The sequence below is a fragment of the Pithys albifrons genome, chromosome 11, assembly GCF_047495875.1.
Source record: "Pithys albifrons albifrons isolate INPA30051 chromosome 11, PitAlb_v1, whole genome shotgun sequence".
NCBI classification, from domain to species: domain Eukaryota; kingdom Metazoa; phylum Chordata; class Aves; order Passeriformes; family Thamnophilidae; genus Pithys; species Pithys albifrons.
In genome coordinates, this window is record NC_092468.1 from 19,769,138 (window position 1) to 19,795,252 (window position 26,115).

The window sequence follows — 26,115 nt, forward strand, 5'->3', positions numbered from 1 at the left end:
CCTTTGTGTCTCACCCTGGTGACCCGTCCCGCGCCCCCACGCCCTGGTGTCCCACCCCCACCCACGGCGGTCACCACAAGGTCTCCACCCCCGGTGCCAACAGGGCCACCACCCGCAGCGTCCCCCGCCCCCCACGGGTGTCACCCTCGGGGCGCGGCCCCTTTAAGTGCTCTGACGTCACGCAGCGCTGCCATGGCAACGGCCCGTCACGTTGCGCGGCCCATGCGGGCGGGCGGTGCCGTGCCCGCCCAGCAGCGCCATGGCGGCGGCTCGGTGACACCGCGCTGCCCGCGCCCCGGACCGCAGGTACCGCGCCCGGGGGCCCCGCGCCCTACCCGCCCCGCACCCGGCCCGGCCTGGCCTCCACCGCTCGCCGCGCCCGCCCCAGCCCGGCGCCCTGTCCCCACGGCGGGTCCGCTCGCCGCGCCGGGGCCGCGTCGCCTCGGCCGGGCGGGGCCGGGGGGTTCGCTGGCCACGCTTCCCGTGCGGCAGCAGCGCCGGCTGTCCCCGCGGGTTCGCGGGCGGGCGGGCCGGGCGCTCTAGCGCGGGTCCCGACCGGGCCGTGGAGCGCAGCAGCGGGGGCAGCCCTAGCGGGACGGGCTCGGGGTGCGGCGCTCGGGGAGCGCCCCGGGAGGTGCCGCGTCCGCGTCCGGCGCTGCCCCCGCGGGGCCGCCGCGCCCGCCCCGCCCCGCGGACGGCTCCATCCCGGGCGGGGGGGCTTGGGCGGCACCACCGCAGCGCGGGGGGCGCGGGAGGGAGGGCGGCAGCGCCCTGAGCTGATCCCCGCAGGTGAAGCCCCGCGGGCGGGCACGGGGCTGGGGCTGGGGCCGGGGCCGGGGCCGCCCGGAGCGGCCGGGCCGGCGGGACGGGACCGGGTGATGCCGGTGGGGATGGGCGGGTGGGATCGGGTGATGCCGGCGCGAGTACGGGCGGGACGGGACGGGGCCGGGTGATGCCGCTCGCCTACCTGCCCCGGAGCGCGGGCACAGCGCGGGGCCGCGCCCGGGGCTCCGCCGGGCAGGGACGGCCGGGCCGGGGCAGGGCCTGGGGAGGGACCCCGGGGGTGGTGCCGGGGGAGCGGAAGGGAGAGAGAGGCTCGTTATCCCGGGCGGGGCTGGGAGCGGGGTGGTGGCACCGACCCCCGGTGTCGGCAGGTCCCGCCGGGTTGCGGGTCCCTCCGGCAGCCTCGGGACCCCTCCTCGCCCGCGGAGCAGCTGCTCCTGCCGCGGGTGGGCAAGGACGGCCCTGGCGCTGGAAGCCCCGGCGTGGGCAGTGCGGGACGCGCCTGCCATCCCAGCGGCATCGGCTGGACCCGCAGTTCAGGTTCCGAAGCCTGCCGGCAGCAACAGGCAGTTCCCAGGCTTATGGATGGAATACGTAGGAAAACTCTCCTCTTTCTTTTCCATTTCTATACCTGCCTAGGGCTTGTCTGGGTGTCATGAATTGATTTGACAAGGGTGGATCCGAAGGTATTCCCCGTCTTTAGGAAAAGTGCAAAGTCATTAGATGCTTTCTGTGTCGTACTTTTGTAGGTATTTCACATCCAGATTTAATTTTTTTTCTCAAAAATCTACTTTTTAATTTTTGTACTTATTGCTGAAGTTATCAGCTTCTTTAATTTTTAGTTTGATTTCTGTTGTAAATTGTGAAAAGCATCCAAATTGTTTTTCCAAATTGCTACCAGACATAAATCTGGTAGACGACAAGTTTAGTTTATGCTGTAATATTACCTGAACTAATGCAGAATAAGCCTCTGATCCGTTCTGTCCTTTTAATTACACAGTTTGAGAATAGGCATGTTGTCTTCTATTAGACTGATTATTGTAGCTTGGAAAACACACAGTTTTCCAGGACAGTTTTCAATTCTGAAGTAGAAGCAGGATGAATCTCAAAGCTCAGTATGCGCTGAGGGGAAAAGTGCTTTGATTATTAGTATTTGATTGTATGTAATCAGTTTCTGAAATAACACTAGCAGTTGTTTTCTGCTTGGTAGAGAGTATTGAGAAAAGAAGGGAGAAGAAGGGCGAAATGATGCTCAGAGGGGAGAGAGGTACCAGCCTCTGAAACCTGCCAAAAAAGCTTTGGGAGACACGAAAACTGTAGCTTTCGGAGTCTGGTGGGATTTATATATTCAGTGGAGTTTTGTGTTGTGGTTTGGTCTCTGCTTTGAAAAATATTCTGTCCGTTTCCTGCTGGGAATGTGAGGGGAGGGTTCAGAGGGATTGCTCTCAGAAGGAAGGGGTTTTCTGGTCGTTGGGTGCTCGTAGGGTTTGCCTCATGCAGCATCCACAGTTACCACAAGAGCATTTGATGTGCTTTCCAGAATTTCATGTACTTCCCTAAATATCAGTAAAGCATACAGGAATTTTTGGCAGTTCTTATGGGAAGCAGTGGGAATATTGGGGAACATGAGTCTGCAAAGTCATCGGAAAACCTGAATCTGCTCCCTGACTTCCACTGGAGCTACGGGAAGTGATGCAAAGGGTGGTCACTAATCTGACAGTGCAGTGACAGCAACAGAAGGTGTAATTACTGGTTAGAGTTGGGAAGGCTGAAGCCTCCTGTTAACAGAAATAATAACTATATCAACAAACTGAAATGAAACAAGCCACACAACAAGCCCTTACAGCCCTGAGAGCCCATGGGATGGGAGTCCTCAGTGGGTTTGTGCAGTGTTTGTTTGTGACTCGTAAAAGTGATAGCTGTGGTGAAGTTAATTTGTGCTTCCAAAGAACAGACTGATGGTATCTTGGAAGAAAGGGGCTAGGAAGATGAGAGAGATCATAAATGTATGGGTATATCTCACTGTGAGTCTACTAAGGCAAACTGTAGGCAGCATTAAATTATTATTTCTTTAAAATGAGCAGTTTTTGCCATGGATAATGTAGAAGGCTTATACAGATTCAATAGATTGAGAACCAAGACTTCTATAATATATAATAATATCTTTCATCTGTTAATCATGAAAACCCTGAGTTTCAGGTTACAGGGGTGGTTCATTCTCTATTCTGTATTGTTAAAGTGCTACAGCAAAAAGCTGCTGCTCTCCTGAGTTTAGCCCTTTCCTGAGTGGTTGGAAAATTGGTCTAGATGGACTGCTCAGGTCATTTAAATCTTCAGTAAAAATTGTTGGCCACAAATGTCATGTATTATGTTGGATAATGCAAGTTTCAACTTTATCTTCATGTTGCTTAGTCGAGTGCTCCTATATCTTGTGTTTAATTTGTCCCAGTATTTTAATTTTCAAAACAGTTTCTAAAGAAAAACGTGGGACTAGAAAACCTTGCAAAATTATTTTTGAATACAGAACCACATAGTTCTCTTCCAGCCTATTGTGGAATTTTCAAAAATGCCACAAAATTTATGAATATAAGATTTTGAAGAAATAAAAATACAAAAAAGCCCCACAGTAAGTAGTGAAGTGGTGATCTTCCTCATTTACTGTCTGCTCTCCCAGTGTCTTAATTTAGGATTTGTGTCACTGAAGGTGATAATTTATTTTTTTTTATATCTCAGGAGTCACTTTAAAATGTCTTATCAAACTAGTAAGAAATTCGTAATCTCTGAACTTGACATGCAGTGCATGCTCCTGGAATGTGAATGCTCAGAGACAGTGATAATGCAGTGATTGTGTTTTGTGCTTCATACTGTCTGGGAATATCAATGCTCAGATTAAGGCAGCTCCCGAGAGCCCAGAACTGGCTGGTTAGAAAGTCATGGTATTGCTAATCCACAAAATATTTTTTAAGTTCCACCAAAATTTTTCTCTCCTCTAATTAGATGCAGACCTGTCACTCACTTCATCTTCTGAAGTGTGCAGTTAAATTTGGTTGTTATTGTTTCGTCCTTGTATGAAACTTCTGTGTTTTGCAACCCAGAGTTTTGTAATAGAATTTATGGGAAGGATTTGAAACAGAACTAAGCAAATGATCACAAAAAACATCGACTGTGCTGTTCTCTGTGGTTGGTACCTGAGATAAGTGCAGGGAGTGTCTTGGAGCTTTCTGGGTGGCACGAGGCTGCAGCTTTAATTAAAAATATGGTGTTGTTCAGGCTTAGGCCTGGGTTCTTGTGTTCAGTGGGGTTTGATTAATGAAACTGTTTTTGCAGAGAGACTGAAACAGAAGACCAAGGGGGGAACTTCTTAATGCTTTGAATGAATGTCAGCTTATCAGTGATACTCTGATATTCTGATTGTTGTGAATTGCTGTAGTTGGTGTGGGAAATACCATAGTGAGAACTGGTTGGAGGTTTATAAAAGACATAATTAATACAGATATAGATGGGTATTTGCCAGCAAATGGTTCTGCAGTTCATTGATGACAGTTTCGTTTCCCTTAAGATGTCTTGGCTTCCAAAAGTAAGTGAAATGATGACAGTCAATCGAGTTTTGATTCATCTACTGTAACTCTTGCAATCTGTTGCCTTCTGAAAGGACTTAAACTGGAAAGAAGGGGAAAGATAGAAATGCCTGATTGTACTGTAGAACAAAAGGCACTTTAAGTTCTACCTATTACATAAAATTAGTTGCTTTGAGCCAAAAAAGGTTTGTCAGTTTGCAGAAACTGTTGGAGAAACTGTATTTTCCCCCTCCGTCTTATAATGGATCTCAGACAAATATTAATCATATGGATTCTCAGTTGAAGCCAAATGTTTGAGTAATTGTGAATCCCAATGTTTTGAAACATTAAAAGAGCTGAGTAATCTTAAGATTAAAATAATTTTATAAGATTTTAATTTTCAGATGAGGGGAGTAGAACAAAACGAAATCATAAAATCAATCCCATGATTGAATGTGCTTCTTAAATGAGATTGAAGGTCTTGGAGCTGCTCTCAGTGACAGTTTTGGCAGCTTTACAAGAACAAATCACCTCCTCCCAATCAGCAGTGGGAACTCTTGGACCTGCCTGGTTTGTTTTCACTGTGCAGTTATTGGTTCAGGTGGTCAGCATCTCATCTAGCACGGAGCGCCCGGGCAGTTTCAGGATAACTTGATGATTTCAATCCTATTGACTTCATTTTTGTATGTGCTTTTGCTGCCATATATTTATTTATTTGGGGTTTTTAAAATTTATTTTTAATGTAGTAATCATTTCTAACATGTTGCACCTGTGTCATTTTCTGTTTTTGTATTAAAATGCAGTTTGTGTGGTATTTGTACACATTTGAAGTCTTGCATTGAAATTAAAGATTATTATTTACTATCTATTGTTGAAACAGGGCAGTTAAATGCCTCCCTGACATCCGATCCCGTCAGATCTCGGAAGCTCAGCAGGGTCAGCCCCGGATTAGTACTTGGATGGGAGACCTCCTGGGAAATGCCGGGTGCTGTAGGTTCTAGTCCTGAGGACTTCACTGGCACTGTCCAAGCTCGCTCGGCCGTGGCAGATGAACCTCAGGATTTAAACGGTGGGGCCAGTTCTGCGCACACTGAGCCTCACCTAAAATCCACTGCGCAGGCTGGAAGGGCACACCCACGTGGGGACAGCCCTGCCCAAATCTTCCTTCGTGAAGTTTGGCCATACATTGTTGAAACACATGTGGTATTTAAAATTGGTCTGTTTAAAAGAAATATTTGATCTGAGTGTTTTTCTGGTGACCCTTTCTGTCATAATTGATTGCTTTGAGTGATTGTTCATGTAACCAGTGTTATTCCTAGGCTGGGAAAGGAGACATTTTTCTTCTTTCAGATTCTTGATTTAAGTCAACCTTAGTTACTGTTGAGCTGAAAAAATTATTCAGATTCCATATATAGATGCTCTGTTTGTCAAAATCTGATTTCACACACTAAGTTTAGAGCCTCCATGTGTATCTAACGATTCTGTTAAGTTTTGGGGATTTCACTTCCAGATTTTGGCAGTGCAATGTATTGTCAGAGTGCTAAAAATTAGCAAATTGGGGTATGCTGGGTCTTGGGTAGTTTTATTATATAAAAGCTTCCCCCCACCCCCCTGGGAAAAAAATGAGGTTTAGGCACAAGTATTTGTCTTGTGTTACTGTTGAAATGCAAAGTGGAGCCCTTTCCTTTGCTTGTGCTGATGGGAGGGGAGGTGGTGGAAGATCTGATCAAGTTTTGTTGCAATCTCAACATTAGGCAGAGAAAATAGCACAGCAAAGTTTCCATGACAGCATCAAGTACAGATGCCCTAAAATGTCAAGAAACTGATAATGATGTTATCACCATTTTCCTTCCATTGGAATGATGGGAAGGACACAGCAGGAGTGTTGGGTTAGAGTGGTCCACAGGGAAGTGTTACAGCATTTTATAGGATATTAAATGCTCCTTTATAATCTTACTGACACTTGTAGGGCAAGAAACGTCTCCATTGCTCTTCCAAGTAGTTTGGATACAAGCTGTCTAAATACAAAACCAGTCCAAAATGTGGAGAATAAGGTGACCAGGAAGTAAAACTATGATTTTGGGTGCTACAAACAGAACCTTAATTTCTAAGATGTGCAGTGGGAAGGGAAAACCCTTTTTGTTTTGGAAGCAGCCCAACAGAGGGAGCCAGGTTATTTCTTTATTTTTGTGCAGCACAGAAAAAATAAAATTCAGCTCCAAACTAAATGCACTGTAAATGAGTATTTAATGATGTGAGCACTCAGCTGCTGTTCCCCACACTTCAGGACAAAGCAGCTAGTTGGGAAGGGGAGGTACCTGGGGACGGGAAGTGATTAAGGGTTTTTTCCCTGCTCGTCTATTAGACATCATTAAAAATGCAGATTGATGGGCATCAAAAGCCAGACACACTCATTGTAAAGGGGTGAAGTGAAGAAAGTTGACTTCTGTTAGTGGTGCTGCTTCAGAAACTTGAGCAATTTTCTGTTCTCAGTCTGTAGCCCTTGCTGGTAACTTTGACAAGGTGACAGCCTTAGCAAAGAGTTAAATTGTTGGAGGGTTTCAGAGTTAGAGCTGATGTTTGCCCTTTCATTGGGTCAGATACCACTGCGCTTTGCTCTTGGCTTTTGGAAGCAGGACTTCAAGACTATTTAACCATTTTTACTAATCTTTCAGTCACCATCGCTGAGAAAAACTCCAAAAATGGTAGTATGTGTATCTCAGACATCAAAACCAAAAGTCTTGCAAGAGCAGTGTCTGGTCTGTGGTGAAGGCTCGAGCAGAGATGCTGCTTCCAGCTGAGCTGCTGTTCTCTCTGCTCTCTGTTACATCAGGACATGTGGGGAAGCATTACAAGAACAGCAGCTCCAGTGGGTTGGAAATACACCCTTCAGCAAAGCAGGTTGTTGGAGCCATGAGCTCTCTCGTGGCCGTGGTGCCTGACTAATTATTCCTGTCTAAAACCTTAGGCTTTGTCTGTTTTTTAAGCTGTTTTCATATAGAAATCATGAATTGATACTTTGTGGAAGGCTGCTACAGGTGGGGATGTTGTATTTCTTTGCAGCAGCATTTTGTTTGTCTTTTATCCTCGTCTGTTGGAAACTTCATCTAGGGTAGGCAGGTAGATGATTTCTGATTTTTGGGCAGCTAAAAATTACTCCTACTACAAAGACACCCTTTATTTTGAGAATCCTGCAAGCGTGGAGATAGTCAGGAACACAATACTGCCTATTTCCCTAACATCTTTCTTAAATATTGAATGTAGTATCTTCTTTAAAGAGCAAAGGTTTGAAAACAGGCATTGCTGCTTGAGAAACATCAAAAACAGTTCAAAAGAGAACAGATGAGATACATCAGTCTCAGCACAAGTGGTATGTGAAGTAGTTAAACAGCCCGTATACTCTTAATCTCATTCTTGCATCAGTAGGGGTGAAACAGCACATATTATATGTATGTATGTATAAAAATATAGGGGATTTACTTTCTAGCATGGGATTTCTAATCATTCTGTAAAGTGAGGCTTTTGATAGATTTTTTTAAAGGCCTATGACAATATGCATCTCAAAAAAACCCATGTGAAAACCCTACTCAAGTCGCCTGAATTCTGGTCTGAAAGAGAAATTAATTTTTCTGGCTTGAATTACAAATTGACAAGTAACGTATTGTGAACCAAAAGCAAAATTAAAATTGGACCTGAGTGCAGTCGTTTTATCTGATCTTTGGATAATTGGTATAAAAACGAAGTGCAAATGTTTCTCTTGCCTTGTTTCCTTAGGAAGGAGTCCAGCTGAGTGCTGAGTTACAGCTGCGGGGGGTGATGGGAGCACATAAAGCCTCGCTGTTCGCACCAAGGGCGTGTGCGGCGCTGAATGGGGAGGGGGAGTGAAGGGTGCTGGGGACTATGGATGGATCAAATCCGTGGTTTTTCCCGAGCTGATGGTACATGTGAGGGGTTGCAACGTGTGTGTAACTGGGACTGCTGGGCTTTCTGCTCCTCAGGTGTGAGAGGAGGCTCCTCTTTCAAAAACTGTCATCCAGAAGTTACTACAGTTGAGTGAGTAGTGTCTGAGGTGAATCGAGTTACTTTTCCTCTAGACAGTATTAGTTTCTCTTACTATTTGTCTTCTCCATTGACTTTAAATCTAAAATTTTCTGTGTGCTTGGTGCCTTTTATGCCCACTGTGCAATCTGCTCACTCCCAGATAACAGGAGGCTGCTCCAGAAATCCTTTGTGCCTGTAGGTGTCAGACCAGGTTTATAAGCCCAGAACTGCTCAGCCCTACAAGGTGCCACTTCAGTAAATACCAGTGTACTAGCCCTGAAAAACAAAGCCAAATCAAACTTGTTTAGAGATGGATTTAAATGTAAATGAGTCTTTCAAAATGGCTTTGAATTGTCCCCTGCAGTACATTTTTCCTGGTAAAACGTTGGAATAGCCTCTGGGTATGGCTGGGTATTTGAAGGGACAAAAAACCTCAGCTCACTCTGTGTGTCCACCAGTCTGTCCCCAAGGAAGAAATTGGACTGGAACCATCTCTCTCTTCTTACTTGGGTTTGTGTCCTTCTGATTCATGAAGATCTTTCTTGCCACTTCTTAGATGGTTTGAATTGCAAAACCAGATAATTGGTTCAGTGATGGTATCCTGAGGTCAGTGAAACAAATTTTTACTGGGGAATCATAGTCATTAAAGACAAGATAATTTGAATTTCACATGAAGTTCTGTTGACAGGGAGTGTGATAAAAATAAATCTGTGCTTATGTACCAAAACATTTTGACCTGGAAACAAACATAATTAGTATAAGATGCAAAGATGTTAATTTTGGAAAAATCACTCTTTTTGAACTGTGAAATATTCATGACTTTTAAAAATTCTTGCCTGTGCTTTTCTCAGCCTTATGCTTAACACTGAATTTCTTGTGGTTTTCTTTTTCTAGAATCTGTGTGTGGGCAAAGAAGAGTAGGGTCTTTCTGTCTGTGTTTTATGAATGTACTTGGCTTAGACTTTTAAGTTGAATTTTAGAAATAAACTCTCATATTTCTGAGCTTAAGACACCAGTCATGAAATGTCAGCCTACTGCATAAAGAAGGATAGAAAAGTCTAAAGGTACAGATGGGGTTTTTGCTAGTAGACTTAAGAATTATTTCACTCAAATTTCTCAGCTGTGATTTCCTTTGCCTGTTTTGTGACTGCTGTTAACAAGGTCAGTATTTGTCGGTCTGTTTGTCTTCCATGGCAACTGTAATCAAGCCAGGCATCAAACTCACCTCTGTGACTGAAAAACAGCAGAGGCTGATCCTGAGAGTGCTGAAACCTGAAGGTGAACGCAGATGTTTGCATTTGTCTCATTGAAATCACTTCTGTTTCACAGCAGTTACTAACAAGTAGTTATTGTAGTAAATAGAAGCGTTTCAATGTGGCAGACTTTGTTTCAGAGTCCTATGAAAAGCACCAGCTGGGTCGCTATAAAGTGGCACATATTTCTGTTCACGATGTGTCCGTACGAGGTGTTTTGCCCAAGGAAGGAAGGAGCAATATTGTTGTCTTGAAACTGCTTTTGCCACCCAGATGGTGGGTGGGGTTGTGTTCTGGTGTAACTGCACGGGGCATGTGGGCACACGAGGAGGCAACTCACTCAAATCCTGCTGTTCCCTTCTGTGCTTGTGAGTCTCTTCTGACCTTCGAGCTGTGCATTCAGTTTTGAGCACACACATCCATCGGTTCCTTAAAACTGGGGATGGTCTCTGTTGGAGAAATGGGTGTTTAAGTCAGCTCTGCTCATACCCTTCCTCTTGAGAGGCGTTGGTTGATTATTTCCTGTTTTTGTACCCAAGCTATAATGGAGACATATCACTTTAAAACACTTCCAAAATGTGCAGAAGTGCAACAATAGCGCTGACCTCAGCGAGCGGGGTCACACCCAGGCTGCTTCCTGTTTTCTGCTTGGGGAGACCAGAGCCCTGAATGTGGGAGAGCTCCTGTGCTTCTGCCTGGGGCTCGGAAATCAGTGACTATTAATTCCATCTTGCAAAATTAGATTTAAAACAACTTGAGGAAAATACTCTGTTAGAATGTCCCGGCTTATTTTCTAAATGTTAACTACTTTTAAAGTTATAACCATTCTTTTTCTCTGCTGAAATGTGTAAGATGTTCTGCAATTAGTGCACCCCTCAAAAGTATATATTAAAGAGAAAGAAAGGAAGGAGATGAACTGAAGAGGTTTGAGAGGAGAGAGAAAGAGCAAGGTACACAATGGCAGAATTGCAGCCCTTAGGTGCTGTTTTTTCAACTTATCACAGCCTCTCTCTTCTGTTATTTAAGTATTAGTTAACCAATATAACAGCTCCTTGCTTTGTTGTCTGTGTTTATTGATGCAGTAGAGCTACAAGTCAGAGCAAAGGGTGGTTGGGAGAATGGATAGCTGGAAAGGTCTCTTTGAGAAACAGAGGAGTGACAACATAGCAAAAAAAGCCATTAAATGTTTCATTTTCCTCAGTGGAGAGCTGAGTGTATGTGTGGTCCTCAAACAGCTCTACTGTAGAAAATAAATTATGTAAAATTCCAGCTGAAAGGCTTTCTATATGAAGGTCTGTAACTGCAGCACAGCATTAATGCATTTATTTTAAGTGACCATTGTGCAGGCAGAGATTTCTCTTTATATAAGGCTTTGTCAACCGTGTCCAAGTTTGTAGATTTTGAACCATTCTCCAATATGTCAAACACATTTCCTTCAGCCTGCAAGAAACAAAACCTTTCTATGTTTTATTTCCCTATTCATGGATTTGGGGAGACATAAATGAGTGGACAAAGCTGCCAAAGACTTGTTTAGTACTAAATGAAGAAATATTTTATGAAAAATCTTCCTTGACACATCCTGAATACACAAAATATTGGTCTGTGTGTGCTGTCAGAGCTCAGAGCCAGAACCCCCCCTGTCCCCCCCTGCAAACACTCAGCACTCACAGGACACAAGCAGGTAAATTGACACAAGCAACTACAGCATAGAAAGGTTTTGTGGTCCAAAGCCTGAATGGGTGTGAGTTACCGATATATCTCCCCTGGCAGAGAGCTGGAGTATGTCTTGGTGTCTTTTTTTCTATAATTAGTAAAGTGCTGTAGTGAGCATTCCTTATGTTCAGCCACCTGTGTGATCACTTGGTCGGGAGGATCACGTGAAAGTTACATGAAACCTTCTCTCTCTCTGCCGCTGTCTGTTGATCCCTTGTGAGAGAGAGATTGCTGCATATGAGTTGAAAAACTAGGGCTGACATGTATAGGGAAGCACTAATTTCAGTTCTGAAGGACTGATTTTTTGGTACAAAATGAAATTTTTACCTGAGCAACTCTTTAGTTGATAGCTCTTAAGAATCCAGTCTGGCAGACTGTTCTTTTTGCAGTCCCTTATATATTTGGCACAAAAATAGCAGGGCTTTGTTGTGGGGAGGGGCCTATTTACACTTGTCTAGTAATTTTTTTTATCCTTCTGTGTATATGGTGGTTTTACACAGGAATGGGCTAAGATTGCCAAGGCAAGTGAAAATGCCTCTTTTAAAAAATTCTTTTTTTATTTTTAAGATACTAAGTTGCGTAGTTTGTAAACTGTAATCTTCTCTGACACAGAAATAGCTAGAAATAGAAGTAAAGATTCCTATCACTAAACACTGGGCTATTCTGCTTCAAATAACCTGCAAATACCATCCTATTTCCTGGCTTTCCAGACCTCGGTCAGCTCTGTCCCTGTGCCAGCCTCCTGCTCAGTGCCACGGGGGCAGCAGGTCCCATCTGATGAACTCGCTGCCTCCTGGATTGTGCAGCACCGTGTCCTGCCCCGTGCCAGCCAGGGTGTCACAGGGGGCCTGGGCTCTGAATCTTCCCAAAGTGTGACCTTGAGTGCAACTGGAGGGAGTTTTTGCAGAGAAAAGGGTGTTTTTCCAGCCACAGTGTTCTGAGTCCACAGTTTGCAGAGAAAGTACTTTGGAGATGAAAACCTGTGGTAGTTTGTCACTGCCTGCCTGTATAATGAAGAATTAAACTCTTAGCAAATGGTGCTGCTCCTGAATCAGGGATGATGTGAGGGGTAATTTGTCTGTGGAGCACTCAAGCCTGCCAGTGGCTTTCTTGTTGCTGGATATGCTTTGGAATCTTAGTTAATTATTTTGCCTGGGGAGGCACTTTGTTTTGGTGTCAGTAAATTCACTTGTCCAAGTGCACTGAGCAGGAATCGCACGGAGGGGACGGCTCAGCCTGTGAGTGACCGAGGGCAAAGAGGAGCTGCTGCCTCGGCTGCACAGGAGTTCCTGCTCACAGCAATCTCCAGCCTGTGTTGGTGCTTCTGATGGAAGCATCTCATGTCCTTGCTCCCCTTTCCGGGTGGCTTGGCTGTCCTGCCATGGGACACCCCCAGCTACCAAAGGTGTTAAAAAGTTCTTCCGCCTCCTGTTCCTCATCCACTCCAGGCCTCTTTGCCACAGCAAGTGATGCCATTCATAGTACAGGGTGCACATCATGAATTGCATTTGGAGAGAAGCATCTGGTTCTTCATCAGAGGTGCTGCCTCTGAATGCTGAAAAGTAGATAACACTCGTGTTCTGCATCTAAGGGAACTTAATATTTCTTCTCTGACTCAACATTTATTAAAAACATGAATAAGTCAGGGAGGTGGACATTGCATTACCCCAGTCTCCTGAGATAACAGGAAGAATCCTCACTCTTTCTGCCCATGCAAGTGCAAGAGCTGATGTCTTCTCTGTGTGCATGAGTGAGGGCTCCTGGGGAAATTCATGTTTGGAATAAAGACTTTTTTCCAGGCTGTGAAGCTGCATTCCTTGCTGGCTGTTGTATTTTGATCTTCCTGGAGGGGCGAATGAACAGGTGTGTGTCCTGTGTAACCTGGCAAGGGTTGACGTTGAATCCACTGAGGTTTTCAGTAATTTGTGTGAGGAAAAATTTGCAATATAGAGATGACCTCTGTTCTTGGCAATCCCTGTAAGCCCTGCAAAAGCAGTCCCAGCATTTAATCTGATGAAACCCAAGTTGTTTATCTGATGCCTGGTAGCGTTGGGAAATAGCACACTTGGAGGTTGTGGTGCTGAGCTGCTTCTGTGCACTGAGAACAGGTTTATAGGATGCAGCCCCTGCTTTGCCAGTGCTGCCAGGCACCTCAGTCCTGAGTTCTTGCTGTGCTTCCCTGGTCACCTCACTGATAAAAACATCCAGCAAATAAATCTGGTCTGGACAGTGTTCTCTGGATGCAACTACCTCCTTAACCACATCACTGTAGTCTGAGAACTGTTAAAACAGAGATGCATTCACAAGCAAGAAGCCTCCAAGCAGGTGTTTATCTTCTGTTGCTGTCGTGAGTCTGCTGACATGAGTAAGATATTCACACAGGAATTTGACAGGAGTTCAGAGATGCTGCTTGCAGAGTTAGTGTGAATGTGCAGAGGCATCTGTGAGAGCTTCCTCCCTACCCACTCAATTTCTGTACTTCCCTGTGGGCACATCAAAGTAGTACTTAGAAAAAAAAAGTAAAATCCCAAGTGGAAGCATCTTTCTCCCCGTTCTTCTAAACACTTCATGGTGGGTGGTGATCTGAACATCCAGGCCTTGGCACTGGGAGCTGTTGATACACTTCAGTTTAATAGTTAAACTCTGCACTTAGTCTGTTTATTGTGGTATCCTGGTGTTTATGCACAGCTTAAGAATATCTCAGAGCTTGCCCTTCAGCTGCTGTGTACTGGAAAGGAACTTAATGCTTAGAGCTGGAATAATCCACTTCTAAAAGGAACCTGGATTTTGTGGGAATGTATGCTGGCCATTCTGTTTATTGAGGTATAGCTTGACCTTGAACCACTGACACAGTTTTGATGAGCAGCAGTGCCAAAGCTGTGCAGATTTAAAACATACTGGTGCTACTGGGGCTTTTCCACTACCAAAAAATATTTCTTTCAAAAAATAATAAAAAATCATTGTCCTTTTATTTGCTTTGGAATTATAGCTAAAGGTATGTGGGTGGGCAAGAAGGCTTCTGGAGCTGGATTTTGTCCATGTAGGAACTTGGAGAAGTGTAACACGATTTAAAGCTGTGAAGTTTAACAGCTCTGTAGGTGCTGGTGCAGGAATGGCATTAATGGTGAACAGCGCTGAGACAAGTGACATTAAAGTCATTAACAGTGGCTTCATGTTTGTCATTAACAGTGACTTCATGATGGTCATTGATGGACTTTGAGTGCCACTGCAATGCCAGGGCTCATTTCCTGATATACTCACAGTTTTACCTGTGAATAAAAAAATCCCCTGACTTTGTGGCTGTGACTGGCCATGTGTGCTTCCAGTTGTGAATAATGTCACTTTCTTTATGATCAATAATTCTCTCTGTTGAAGTGACTGCTTACAGAGGACTCAATGTGTGGCACATCAGAGGGCAGAAGCTGACTTCCCTTCTCAGAAAATGAGAGATATCAACTTCTCTGTTTGGAATCATTGTCTTCTGTTAAAAATAGCACACAAGACCAGTGAGCATTGGCAAGCAGCATGGCTGGCTGGGTTAAGACCTTTGAGACTGTTGTTTTGTCTGTGTTAGCTTTGAGTAGGTTCTACAATAAAAAAAGGAAAATCATGATGAAAAGGTTAATTTGACACTGTCAGAACTGAAAGTGGGGCTGTATTTTGTAGTGGTACACCCATTAAGTGCATTAAGATTGTAATTGAATTTGACAGACTGTAAAGGTATGTGATTAATTTGCATACTAAAGTGATGGTTTTAATGCTTTATTTTTAAAATTGGACATGAGTGTTGATGGCTTCTGTGTTACACCTGCTGTGCATTAAAGTGTTTGGTAGTCTGGGCATCTGAAATAGGGACACACTAGTAAATGGAGTTGTCTCCCAGAGTACTCACATAGGAATTATAACGTCTTTGTAGTTGAACAGAGCACAGGTTTAGGAAGGGAAAGGTGTGAACCTCCTATTTTGTTCACATATAGCTGAAAATAACTAGTTAGGCCTAAGTCACCACTTCTCTTACTGATTTGGATGTATTTTGTTCTGGAGATGATCCCATTTATGTGTTTGTGAGTTTGTTCTGGACTTTGCAGTGATACCTGTGGGAAGCACCAAGGTTCAGATTGATAGAAAGAGTAGATGGATGATGAACAAAGATACTTTCCTCCTTGAGTAGCCAGAAATTTTGTAGCGCTCAAACGCTTGTTTAAACTGTTAATCCAAGGATGTTTATCTTATTAGGAAATTGCTCTGAACCCAAACTTACCACTGATTCTTAGTCTATGAAGTGTCATGTTTTATCGGTGGCCAAAAGCTTTGCAGAGTCAGTTTTTAGAGCACATCACTGCTGAGCTGCACAGAGCCAGTCAGTACCTGGACCAGACAGAGAGGGGCTTCCCTATAACCCTGTGACCCTTCTTCCTCTGTTTTTTTGGCCATTTTTCAGTGGACTAAATAAGCATAGAAGAATATTTTGAATATGTTCTTCTTCCCCCTTCTTTTCCTTCCTTCCTCAGTTGTCATTTTGTGAGCAGTACTCACAAACTTCTGTCTTTCTTCTTCTGTAAGCTTAGAAGTGTTTTAGCTTTTTAGATCATGTCATGGGACGACCCCCATCACTTCTGGTGTGCTTTTTCTGTCATAAAAAATGACAAATAGGTGCCTGTCTTGTTTGTGAGCAAGTTACTTTCTGATGTTCCTTTTGCTGCAAGGCCATTGAAGTCTCCCTGTGTGTGAAGAGGCTCCAGAGGGCTCTGTAGGGGTTGCCCTGCTGTGCTGGGATAAAGAGGAGAATTGATCTGAGGAAACTTTGTTCAACACAGTGAAAAAATGAGATGCAAAATCTGATTTGAAAAAAAAAATTACTAACCTGAAAGTGTGCCTGCATGAGGTCTCACTGCTAATTGATCTTTTTAAGGTTGCTTTGAGTCATCCTTGTGATGGGAAGTGCCTCAGGCAGCTGAGGGTGTATCAGCACGGTGCTGCTTTAGACACGGGTCAGTGTTTGCCATCCCTTCTCACCGTGAGGGAGCCTTTGAAACAAAACCAGCGTGGTGCCTTGCCCAGGGAAAATATGGGAAGAAATTGGAGAAAACTGCTATTTCAGCTGTGGTCAATGATTCAAAGATTTCCTCTGCAGTAAAACCAAACATGTCCTGGATGTCCCGTGCGAGGTGCCTGGATCGGGCCCCTCTTGAGCCCAGAGTGAACACTGAGGGGTCCTGCAGCCTTTGCTCTCTGTTGCCATCTTGGGGCTCAGAATTTGGTGGAGTTTTCTGGGTGGGTGAGCAGAGCTCTGCTGCAAAACAGGTTTTTAAAGTACAGTGGGTGGTTCTGTTGACAGTTGCTTCTATATTCAAAACAGACTTCACTTAATTCTCCTTTTTGTGGCAATTCAGGAATTGAAATCATTTAAGTCTTGCCAAATTCATTGAGACAGAGTACTAAAGGGAAATATCTATTTGGAAACCTTCTGTAAAGGCAGGATAAATAGGTTTGTGGGGGTTTTGTTTTTTTTTTTTAAGAGGAGAAAGTGATTCCGAAACTTACTTTTCTTCCCTCTCATTGGCAGGCTTTTTTCAGCAGTGAATTGTGAGAAATAGAGACTGAAGAAGATGAGTGAGCTGGAACAGTTACGGCAGGAGGCGGAGCAGCTGCGAAACCAAATCAGAGTGAGAATTGCTAATTACTTATTTTTCATTACAAGGTTTCACCTTTAAGGGACTAAGTTGTAAAGATCTCACCTGTCACTTGCTCCCGTTTAGGTTGTGCAGAGCATAAAATGTTTTCAGCATATTTGTTTAAAAATCAGAAAAGCCACTGGTGTAATGAAATGCACTCATAGTATCTCTTGAACAAAAGGTTTTATTTCCTGTTGAACTCTGCTAAGTTTTGGTACTAGAGGTGTATTTGTCTCTGATTTTTTTTATTTATTTTTTGGGGGTTTAAAACAAGAAGGGAACAGCAAGTTTACAGAACCTTGGCATGACGAGCTGGGCTTAAGGGTGTTAGTAAAGGTTGTTTGTGGGTTGGGAGTGACCAGCCTGCAGGTCACAGTGTGGGGAGTGAGAGAGACCCTTCCAGGAGGGATGTCATTTCTACAAGCTCTTTCTTTGTTTTCTGCTGAATTTATTTTTTTAAATGCTGATCCCCCCATATGTTCTATTTTTTTGTTGTATTTACTCACTGAAGATAAACCAAACCTGAGCTGTCAGGCCCAAAGTCAGTTTTCCAGGAATCTTGCAACATGCCTGTACATTCCAGTGATGCAGTTTTCAGGAAAGTATGAAGTATAATACGGATATTCAAAGTCTGTTTGTTTTTAGTCAGAATTTTCTGAACATGAAGCATTCATAGACCTGATTTATATGGGAATGCATTATTTGCAGGCATTCCTGTCAGTGAGGAGTACAAGTTGCTTGGAATATGTTGCACACTGACTTTTTTTAGCACGGCATCTGCTGGCAGCAGTTGTTGTGTGGTGTCTCCTGCTTAGTGTGAGGCTGTTTGTTGGTGTCAGCCACGTGGTGAACACACTTTATTTTAGGAGTTGTGTTGGGGGCAAGTGTTACTTTCCTGCTGCTCATTCAGCTGGTCCAAGGGGAGCTCTGTGTGAGTTCTGTGTCCTGTCACCTCCACTTCAGACACTACAGAGAGACAAGGATGGGATCACTCAGTGCCCCTGGGTGCCCCTTCCAGCAGCTCTGTAGAGGATACAAATAAATTTTAAAGTACTTTTTTTTTCAATTTAAGCTTTATTACAGTGTTGCACAAATAAAAGCTGTGCATAATTTTTCAGTTTTTCCTTGGCCTGATGTGTAAAAATAAAGACTGTTGTTACATCAGGATGAACCAGTGAAGTCTTTGTTCAGTCTTAGTAATCAGTTAGATTGGTTTTAGGTTTGGGGCAAAATTGTGGGAAGAAAGAGCTGCCAGGCATGGAAGGGAAGCTCGACTGTGCTGCAGGAAATATTTGCTGCTTTTTTAAATTTTGGAGCATAAAAAGCTGATTGGCCCTTTGTATAATGATTTCATTTTGTAGCTTTAGGTCAATTTAACGTTTCCCTTATAACTCTTATCACCCAAACTTGCAGCTGGGTCTGTCAGGTGTGGCTGAGTAGCCAAGGCTGTACCACCTTTGCAGTTCTTTGGCTCAGCAGTGGCAATCAGTGATTGCCTCTGATCAGAGTGCTGGGTTGGGTACCTTATGCTCAGTTCTGACTTCATATGAATATACAATTACAAATGCTTCTGAAGACTTAATATCCAAGAAACTTTCTGACCAAACAATTTATTTTCATATTTGCACAGATGACTGTTTATCTTGCTTATTAAATCGTTGCAGTTTTCTTTCTAAATAGGTGTTTGTTTGGGTTGGGGATGAGGATAGATAGAGGATCTAAAAAAAATAAATTTTTTAAGTGTCTGGAATATCTCCTGGACCGTTAATTTTCAGGAATTATTTTTAATGCACACCTGAAATAGGTGAGGTCACCACCAGCATTTGATGTTTCATATATTTTGCTGTCCTAGTTGTTTACAGTTCTTGGGTTTTGTATGGTATTTCCTCTAACAATGTAATCATAAAAATCAGCTCTGTACTTAGGAGCGAGGTCCAGATCAGATTGTACCTACCAGCTTCCTAAAGTGTGTAAACTGCAATGTGTAGCTGGAGATTCCTCTTTCTTTAGCCTGCAGTATTTTAGAAATGTTTGATGACTTCTGATTGTTTTACAGTATCTCAGGGATGTGGGTACCTGTGTCTCCTCATGCAGTTACTGCAGCTGTAGTTCTGCAGACAGTGTTGGAGGAATAAACTAAGACTGCATGAATTTTTAGTGCAGGAGGTTTGAACACTGAACTGTCAGATCTGTCAGATGATTTTATGGTTAAAGTTAATTCCTAGTTCTCTCTGTAATAAAGTTCCCATGGGATCTGTGTCCTCACTTTGAGAACTGAAATTGAGGGTAATGATTTTTGGAAGTGTTGCTTACTTGGCACAGTGTCATTTGAACCAGACATTTTGAACAAATAAGACACACATTTAGAAAAAATACATGTAGTTTGGGGAAAAATGTGCAATCTGAAGTGTCTGTGCTTGCAAATCATGAGGGCTGCACACTGATCAAGCAGATGGATTTTTCTCAAAAATTTTGCATTGTCTACTGCATGAACTGGAAAAAAAAATCTGCAATTACATGGAGGAGCTTTTTTATCTTTTGACACTAATGATTCTGTTACAGTGATGCTTATGTAGAAATGACAGTTTCAATGTAAGAATTAAAATAGTCTGTTGAAACTGTCCTTTTCCTGCAGCTTTACCAATCGTAAGGCAAGTATTGGACAGCCTCAAGTATAAGTGTTGCTCATAGCACTTTCTTAAAGAGGAAAAAATGCTTTGTTTCATTCAGACTGCATTCAGAAATCATTTTATGTTGAACATCTTTGAATATTTCAGCTAAACCAAACAAGTAAAGTTGTTTAAAATCCAGTGTGTTTCTTCCTGTGGATGAAATAAGTCCTGAGTGCTGAGGGATTTGCTGCTCTGGTATTTTAAACCCCTCCTGATTCCAGACGTCAACATTTTATAAATATTTCTACAGTTCGGACATTATAAAAATAAGTTGAGATGACTTAATCCACTCTCAGGCTTGCTTTTTGGGAGGAGAGCTATAAAGTGTGGTCAAAATAAACATGTACTTAAGAAATGTTAAAGTTGCAATGTCAAGTAACTCTCAAGCAAGAGCTTGAAAAAAAATGAGGATCCTGCTCTGAATGTGTTGATGCAGTTCCAGAATGTGTGAGTAAATGTTTCCGTTCCTCCTCACAGAGAGGACGTGGCCATTGGTGCACAGATTGAACCCTGGTGGGGTGGGGGATGCACAAATAGGTGCTGAAAACCATCAGTTTTGGGACACTGGAGAAATTGCAGGAAGCTCAGGAGGGTTCTGTGGCTGATCCTTCAATAGGGCTGTCAGTGGTCTGAACTTAACTTGTGCCATGCAGTTCCTGTCTAATTTTAAGCCAGTTTTAAGCCGTGTTTCTCAGGAGCTGCTGACCCTGTGCTTGTTTCAGTTTTCCAGGGACAGGGGCCCGAGTTGCAGCCGCAGCTGTAACTAAAACCAGGCTTTGCAAGCTCAAATTGTTTGGCCCAGGCTCAGTGGGGCTCACCTGTGGCAGGTGTTCAGTCTGTGACGGATTATGTGAATGAGAGGAAGGTGGTTTCTAGGTCAGCTTGCATCATATGCAGAAAATAAGTCCTATGTCTGAAATAAGGCAAAAAAGATGGAATGTTTTTATGAAGAGCTGAGCACCACCTGTTCAATTAAATGAGTAAGAGCATTACAAGACTATTTTTTTCCCCTTCATTTTGTGTCAAGTGCATCATCAGCTTAAGCTTTGGTAATCCTCCTGCCTGTCCCTGGATCCTGCCTGTCCCTGGATCCTGCCTGTTCGTTCCCATCCTGTCTGTCCCCACTGGCACTGTCACCCCTGTGGTGCCAGAGGGGTGGGTTCATTGATGCACAGCCTCGTGTAGCACAGAGCTTGCTAATCATGTGTAATATATGGTTGCTTTTCCAGGTGGATCAGTTCTTCCCTTGTGCTCAGCACACCCTGAGCAAGCACATCCACCCCAGGGAAGGAATACAGGGAGCAGGGTAGGCACTGGGACTTCAGGATGGCTCCAAATGCCTTTGAATCCCATAGTCTGTAGAAAGGGAGATTCAAAGGCTGCTGGGGCACAGCCCTTCCTGAGTCCCTTTTCCTCCACCACCCCTCGTTGTGTGCCAGTGCTTTAGATCCCCCGAACAGTCAAACAGATAAATTAGGGTGACAGAAGCTGTATTGGCATGTCAGTTGTTGGTGATGTGTGGCTTTTTGAGTGTGTTGAAGCCGAACTCAAGTTCCTTTTCCTTTAGACACTCTCCCAGTTGATGCTCAGTGTTGCCTTTCCAAGTCAACTTGTTCTCTTCCTCTGTTTCAGGATGCCAGGAAAGCATGTAGTGACACAACTCTTGCTCAGGTATGTTCCTGCTTCTTTGTATATGTAAAACAATAAAAATACCAGTTTATGACTATAGCATGTTCCTGTTCAATAACTGAAAAAATAAAGTGAAAGAAACTTTTGGAAATGTGCTGTGTATTGAGACAGTTATTTAAAACAGAACAAAACAGCACCACCAAAAAACCCCAAATAAAAAACAGGAAAAAACTCAACCAGTTAAAACTACCCTGCCATCTTAATGGATCCTGCTTCCAATTTACCTTTTAATTACAGTACATTTATTGTGTTTAATATATTTAGAAAGACTAAAATGTCTTTGGCTGTATGTTGGAAACAAAAGGACTTTGCATTTAAAGTTCTGCTGTGCTTTAAAAAGTAACAGTGCAGTAAATATTGGAGGATTTTCTTTCATTGGTTTTAAATGAACCTTCAGATTTGATAATCTGAAATAACCTTACTATTACAGAGCTGTATTTTTAAAAAGTTCTCTGAAGTTTCAGGTGTGGTCATCGTGAATTGTGTTACAGTCTGTGCACTGTAAAATCTGTTTTGTCAGTACTGCAAGGACCTAATCCTGGGTGTACCCATCCTTTTTTTGTTTGATTTTGTTGAGTGCCAAGACAGATTATATTCTATCAAAGTTCACATGTATTTTTGTTGTCGTGTATATTAAAAATAGTTCTCAGTATCTCAGGGGTTTGTTTTATTTATTTTCAGATCACAACAAGTCTGGACTCTGTGGGTCGGATCCAAATGCGGACTCGGCGCACGCTTAGAGGTCACTTAGCCAAAATCTATGCCATGCACTGGGGATCTGACTCAAGGTTGGTGCAGGGGAGGCTTAAACCTGCAGTTTGAGGGCTGGAAATCAGATTGTCCAGTTCAGGTTTGATGTCAGGTTTTGGGAGCCTTACCCAGCGATGTTGGTGCTCTTGCAGGGACATCACAGATTTTTTGTTTTGAGTCATAGTTTGCCTTCTTAAAACTGCAAAAGAGTAATAGAGAAGCCTTGATGGAGAGAAGAGTTACTTTGCTTGAAGATCCTTTTGTACATAGTGGGAAAAGTAACTTGAAATTTTGCTGTGCTGCCTTTAGAGCAACTGATAGTCAGGTATAACAGTGCCTCATGTCTCTGAGTAGTGTCATCCAGAGAGTGGAACATCTGGAATCTGCTCTCAGGACTTATTTTCACCTGAATTCCTTACTTGGTTTTGTGTGACTGCTGTAGTTAAAATATTAGTATATGAATAATGAAAGCACCAGTGGAGAGAGTTCATAAAATGTGTTTTCAGCAAGTTGTGTGGTTGTGTTTGTTAATCATGAGTCCCCATGGACATGTGATTATTCAGCCAGGTCTTGTGTAGATCTGGATCTTTGCAGACTTCTTCCAACGAGTGCACCCCTCCAATAGAAAAGAAAAAGCAGAGGGTTATAGAGAAATCATGAAACTTACTCTACATCACTTGGTAATCATGAATGATGTATGTGTATTTTGAGATTGATTTTTGTTTGGTTTATATTAATGTGTTTTATTTTGTGTTTATATTTAGGCTACTAGTCAGTGCTTCTCAAGATGGAAAATTAATTATCTGGGATAGTTATACAACAAATAAGGTAGTTATTTATAATCTTTATCAACCATTAATGTAGAATTTCTGTGTTTGAGAAGGCTTACGTCTGTTTTTTCTATGGTTGCAAGTCAAAAATGAAAAGCAGCAGTGTTTCTAATTCAGACTTTTTTTTTGTTCCTTTCCTGACTAGCTGATTACTGGTGACGTGTTGTAGTTGTGTCTCTGAAGCAATAGTTAGTTACATAGGTAATAGGTGACATTTTCACTCTTAATTTGCCAGTGCAGGAGCTCACAGCTGTTGCTCTCTGCCTGTGTGGTGTTGCTTCTGAAACTAACTTGGTTTTAATTGTAGAAATATACAGCCTCAGAATTTACAGGAATATTTTGGGTTTGAGGGCAGAGAAAGGAGAAGGAATTAAAAAAGCTGTGATTCTGTAAGCTGTGCAGTCTCCATGGGTACAGCTCTCCTGTCCTGTAACCTACAGCTCAAAAATGTAAAAGAGTTGGACAAAGAAATCTAAGTAGAATAAACAAATGTTGTAAATGTTTTAAGTTTAGGATGGCTTTGCTATGAAATAATGTGCTCAAGGTCTGTGTGTCTACCCTGCCGATCCTGCTGGTATCTGTCACCCCAGAGTGTGTGGATGTGTGAATATGGAATGAGTTGTGATGTGCTGTCACTGTGGCCAGGGTGTGTTTGAGCTGCTGTGATTCACTGGCTGAGTGAGGGACCTGGGTGAGAAGCGGGGCTGCCCTCGGTGCCCTCACCAGCTGTGTCTCTCCCAAGATGCACGCCATTCCCCTGAGGTCCTCCTGGGTCATGACCTGTGCCTACGCTCCCTCTGGGAACTACGTGGCCTGTGGTGGCTTGGACAACATCTGCTCCATATACAACCTGAAAACCAGGGAGGGCAACGTGAGGGTGAGCCGGGAGCTGCCGGGACACACAGGTCAGCCATGCTCTTGCTTCCGCTTGGGTTCGTTTCTGCTCCAGAGGGAACCATCTCACTGTGAGGTGTGTTGTGAGCTGTGAGATAGTTCTGTTGGTTACAGAGTGGCTGTGGGAGAATTTTGATGCTGTTCTTGGGTTTTAAACTTCAGTTATAACTCCTGGGTCAGAAGCTTAATGTCGCTGTTTTGTTTTTAGGATACTTGTCCTGTTGTCGCTTTCTCGATGACAACCAAATTGTCACTAGCTCAGGAGACACCACTTGGTGAGTGTTTGAGCTCTGCTCACCCCCTCTTTTTCCTTTTTTTTCCTCTCTCCAGTGCCCTTATTTGTATTGGAAACTTGAACTCTGAAATAATCACAGACATGGTGTTAATGTTGTCACTTTATCTGCAGCGCTTTGTGGGACATTGAAACTGGTCAGCAGACCACCACGTTCAGTGGGCACACTGGAGATGTGATGAGTCTCTCTCTCAGTCCAGACATGAGGACTTTTGTTTCGGGTGCCTGCGATGCCTCCTCGAAGCTTTGGGATATCCGAGATGGAATGTGCAGGCAGTCGTTCACAGGGCATGTGTCAGATATTAATGCAGTTTGTGTAAGTGATCCTTTTTGTTTCCACGTGGGAAGAAAGGGGGAGGATAAAGGCTACATTTACATGAGTTTAGCTACTGAGTTACCTTGATTTAAAATCAATTAGTTAGGGTAGGGACTGCAAAATTGTATGAAATGGAGTAGGTTGTCTAATAAATTATGATCTAGTTTGTAAGTGAGTTATTATTGGCATTATCTGTGATACATTGAGCTGTTCTTGGAATAGTTTCAGCTGCATTTTTGTTCAGTAACTGAGACGTCACCTTTTTTAAGAACTGAAGAATGGATTAGGAAAACTTTTTTCAGTGTGGCAATGTGTTAAAAACCAAAAACTGTAGATAAATGCAGTATACTCAGAGGGTGCAAAACAGTGAAGTGTCCTCATCTTAAAAGTTTTTTGTTGAACAGAAGCAATATTTTCATTTGAAAAGAGCTTTCAGCGAAATGCTCTTGAAGGCAGAGTTAAAATCAGGACTAATGTTGAATATTCTCTAGAATAATTTGGTAATATTTATAAACTGGATTATATTTCCTCTCTGTCATAGTAACACTATGTTCTGATCTGCAAGATACAAGCTCTGGTAAATAGGGAATGAAATCTAAGTCTATGCTGCATCTGTTTTTGATAAACATGAAATACTATTAAGGCTGAGAAAATGCCAAACGCATGACCAGTACAAAAATGCAGATCCTATACTTAGACCTGGACCTTGAGATGTGCTGAGCTCTCCATTCCCATTTCAATCAATGTGGATATTTGAGAGAATGACTCGGATTTGGAGTAGATTTTTTTTTGGAAATTGAATTGCCTACACTCTTCTATCATGGCTGAGCCAACCTGGCTGACCAGCTCAGGATGGAACATTGTTTTGTGCTTCTCCCGGGCCTTCCTGGCCCTCAGTCAGGATGTGCAGACCTGGGGTTTGCTCTGTTCTGGAGGAGGCAGTTGCATCCCCTGTGACTCCTGTTATCCCACCCACAGGAACTGCCTGGGTACATTCCAGTCACTCAGGTGTCACCAGTACTATTCCAGAGGCATTTCCTTGCATAGTTTTTTATATGTATTTTTTAACTTGCAGTTATTTCTTTAAAATAAATTATTCTGCCTTTGGTCACCCTGGCAAGATAATCCTCTGATGTTCTTAAGTAGTACATGAACAGTGTATTTTCCTGGTATCAAACTCTTGTCTCTTAATGAAAACTTCCAGTTCTTCCCTAACGGACACGCGTTTGCCACTGGATCTGATGATGCCACCTGCCGACTCTTTGACCTCCGTGCAGACCAGGAGCTGATGATGTATTCCCACGACAACATCATCTGTGGGATCACCTCTGTCGCCTTCTCCAAGAGCGGGCGCCTCCTGCTCGCGGGTTACGATGACTTCAACTGCAACGTGTGGGACACCCTGAAGGGGGAGAGGGCAGGTGAGGACACACAAGTGCTGGGAGCTGTCCCGAGGCCTCAGCAGTGCAGGGATGTTCAGTCTGTGCAAGAAGCAGAGCCAGTTCACTGTCAGTGCTGCTGCTGGTGTTGTGGAATCTGCTTCCTTCCTTCTAATGCTGTTTGCTTTTGGATTGGCATCCTTTCATTGCATTTGGGTTTATGTTCCAGTAGTTACACTGCATTTCAGCTCCATCTCTATGATGTGTGCAG

General features: G+C 43.4%; 1 protein-coding gene across 1 annotated transcript in view; it reads left to right on the forward strand.

Annotated features, from left to right (window-relative positions):
• The first annotated feature begins 214 nt into the window (after positions 1 to 214).
• The window catches only part of GNB4 (G protein subunit beta 4), a 31,800-nt gene continuing 5,899 nt past the window's right edge, over positions 215 to 26,115 (forward strand). Inside the window, exons 1-9 of the mRNA XM_071566307.1 lie at positions 215 to 306; positions 16,914 to 17,013; positions 21,327 to 21,365; positions 22,065 to 22,171; positions 22,898 to 22,961; positions 23,706 to 23,868; positions 24,066 to 24,132; positions 24,264 to 24,465; positions 25,670 to 25,886. Of these exons, the coding sequence (XP_071422408.1) occupies positions 16,957 to 17,013; positions 21,327 to 21,365; positions 22,065 to 22,171; positions 22,898 to 22,961; positions 23,706 to 23,868; positions 24,066 to 24,132; positions 24,264 to 24,465; positions 25,670 to 25,886 (916 nt within the window). The 5' untranslated portion in view covers positions 215 to 306; positions 16,914 to 16,956. The remainder of the gene's footprint in view (positions 307 to 16,913; positions 17,014 to 21,326; positions 21,366 to 22,064; positions 22,172 to 22,897; positions 22,962 to 23,705; positions 23,869 to 24,065; positions 24,133 to 24,263; positions 24,466 to 25,669; positions 25,887 to 26,115) is intronic.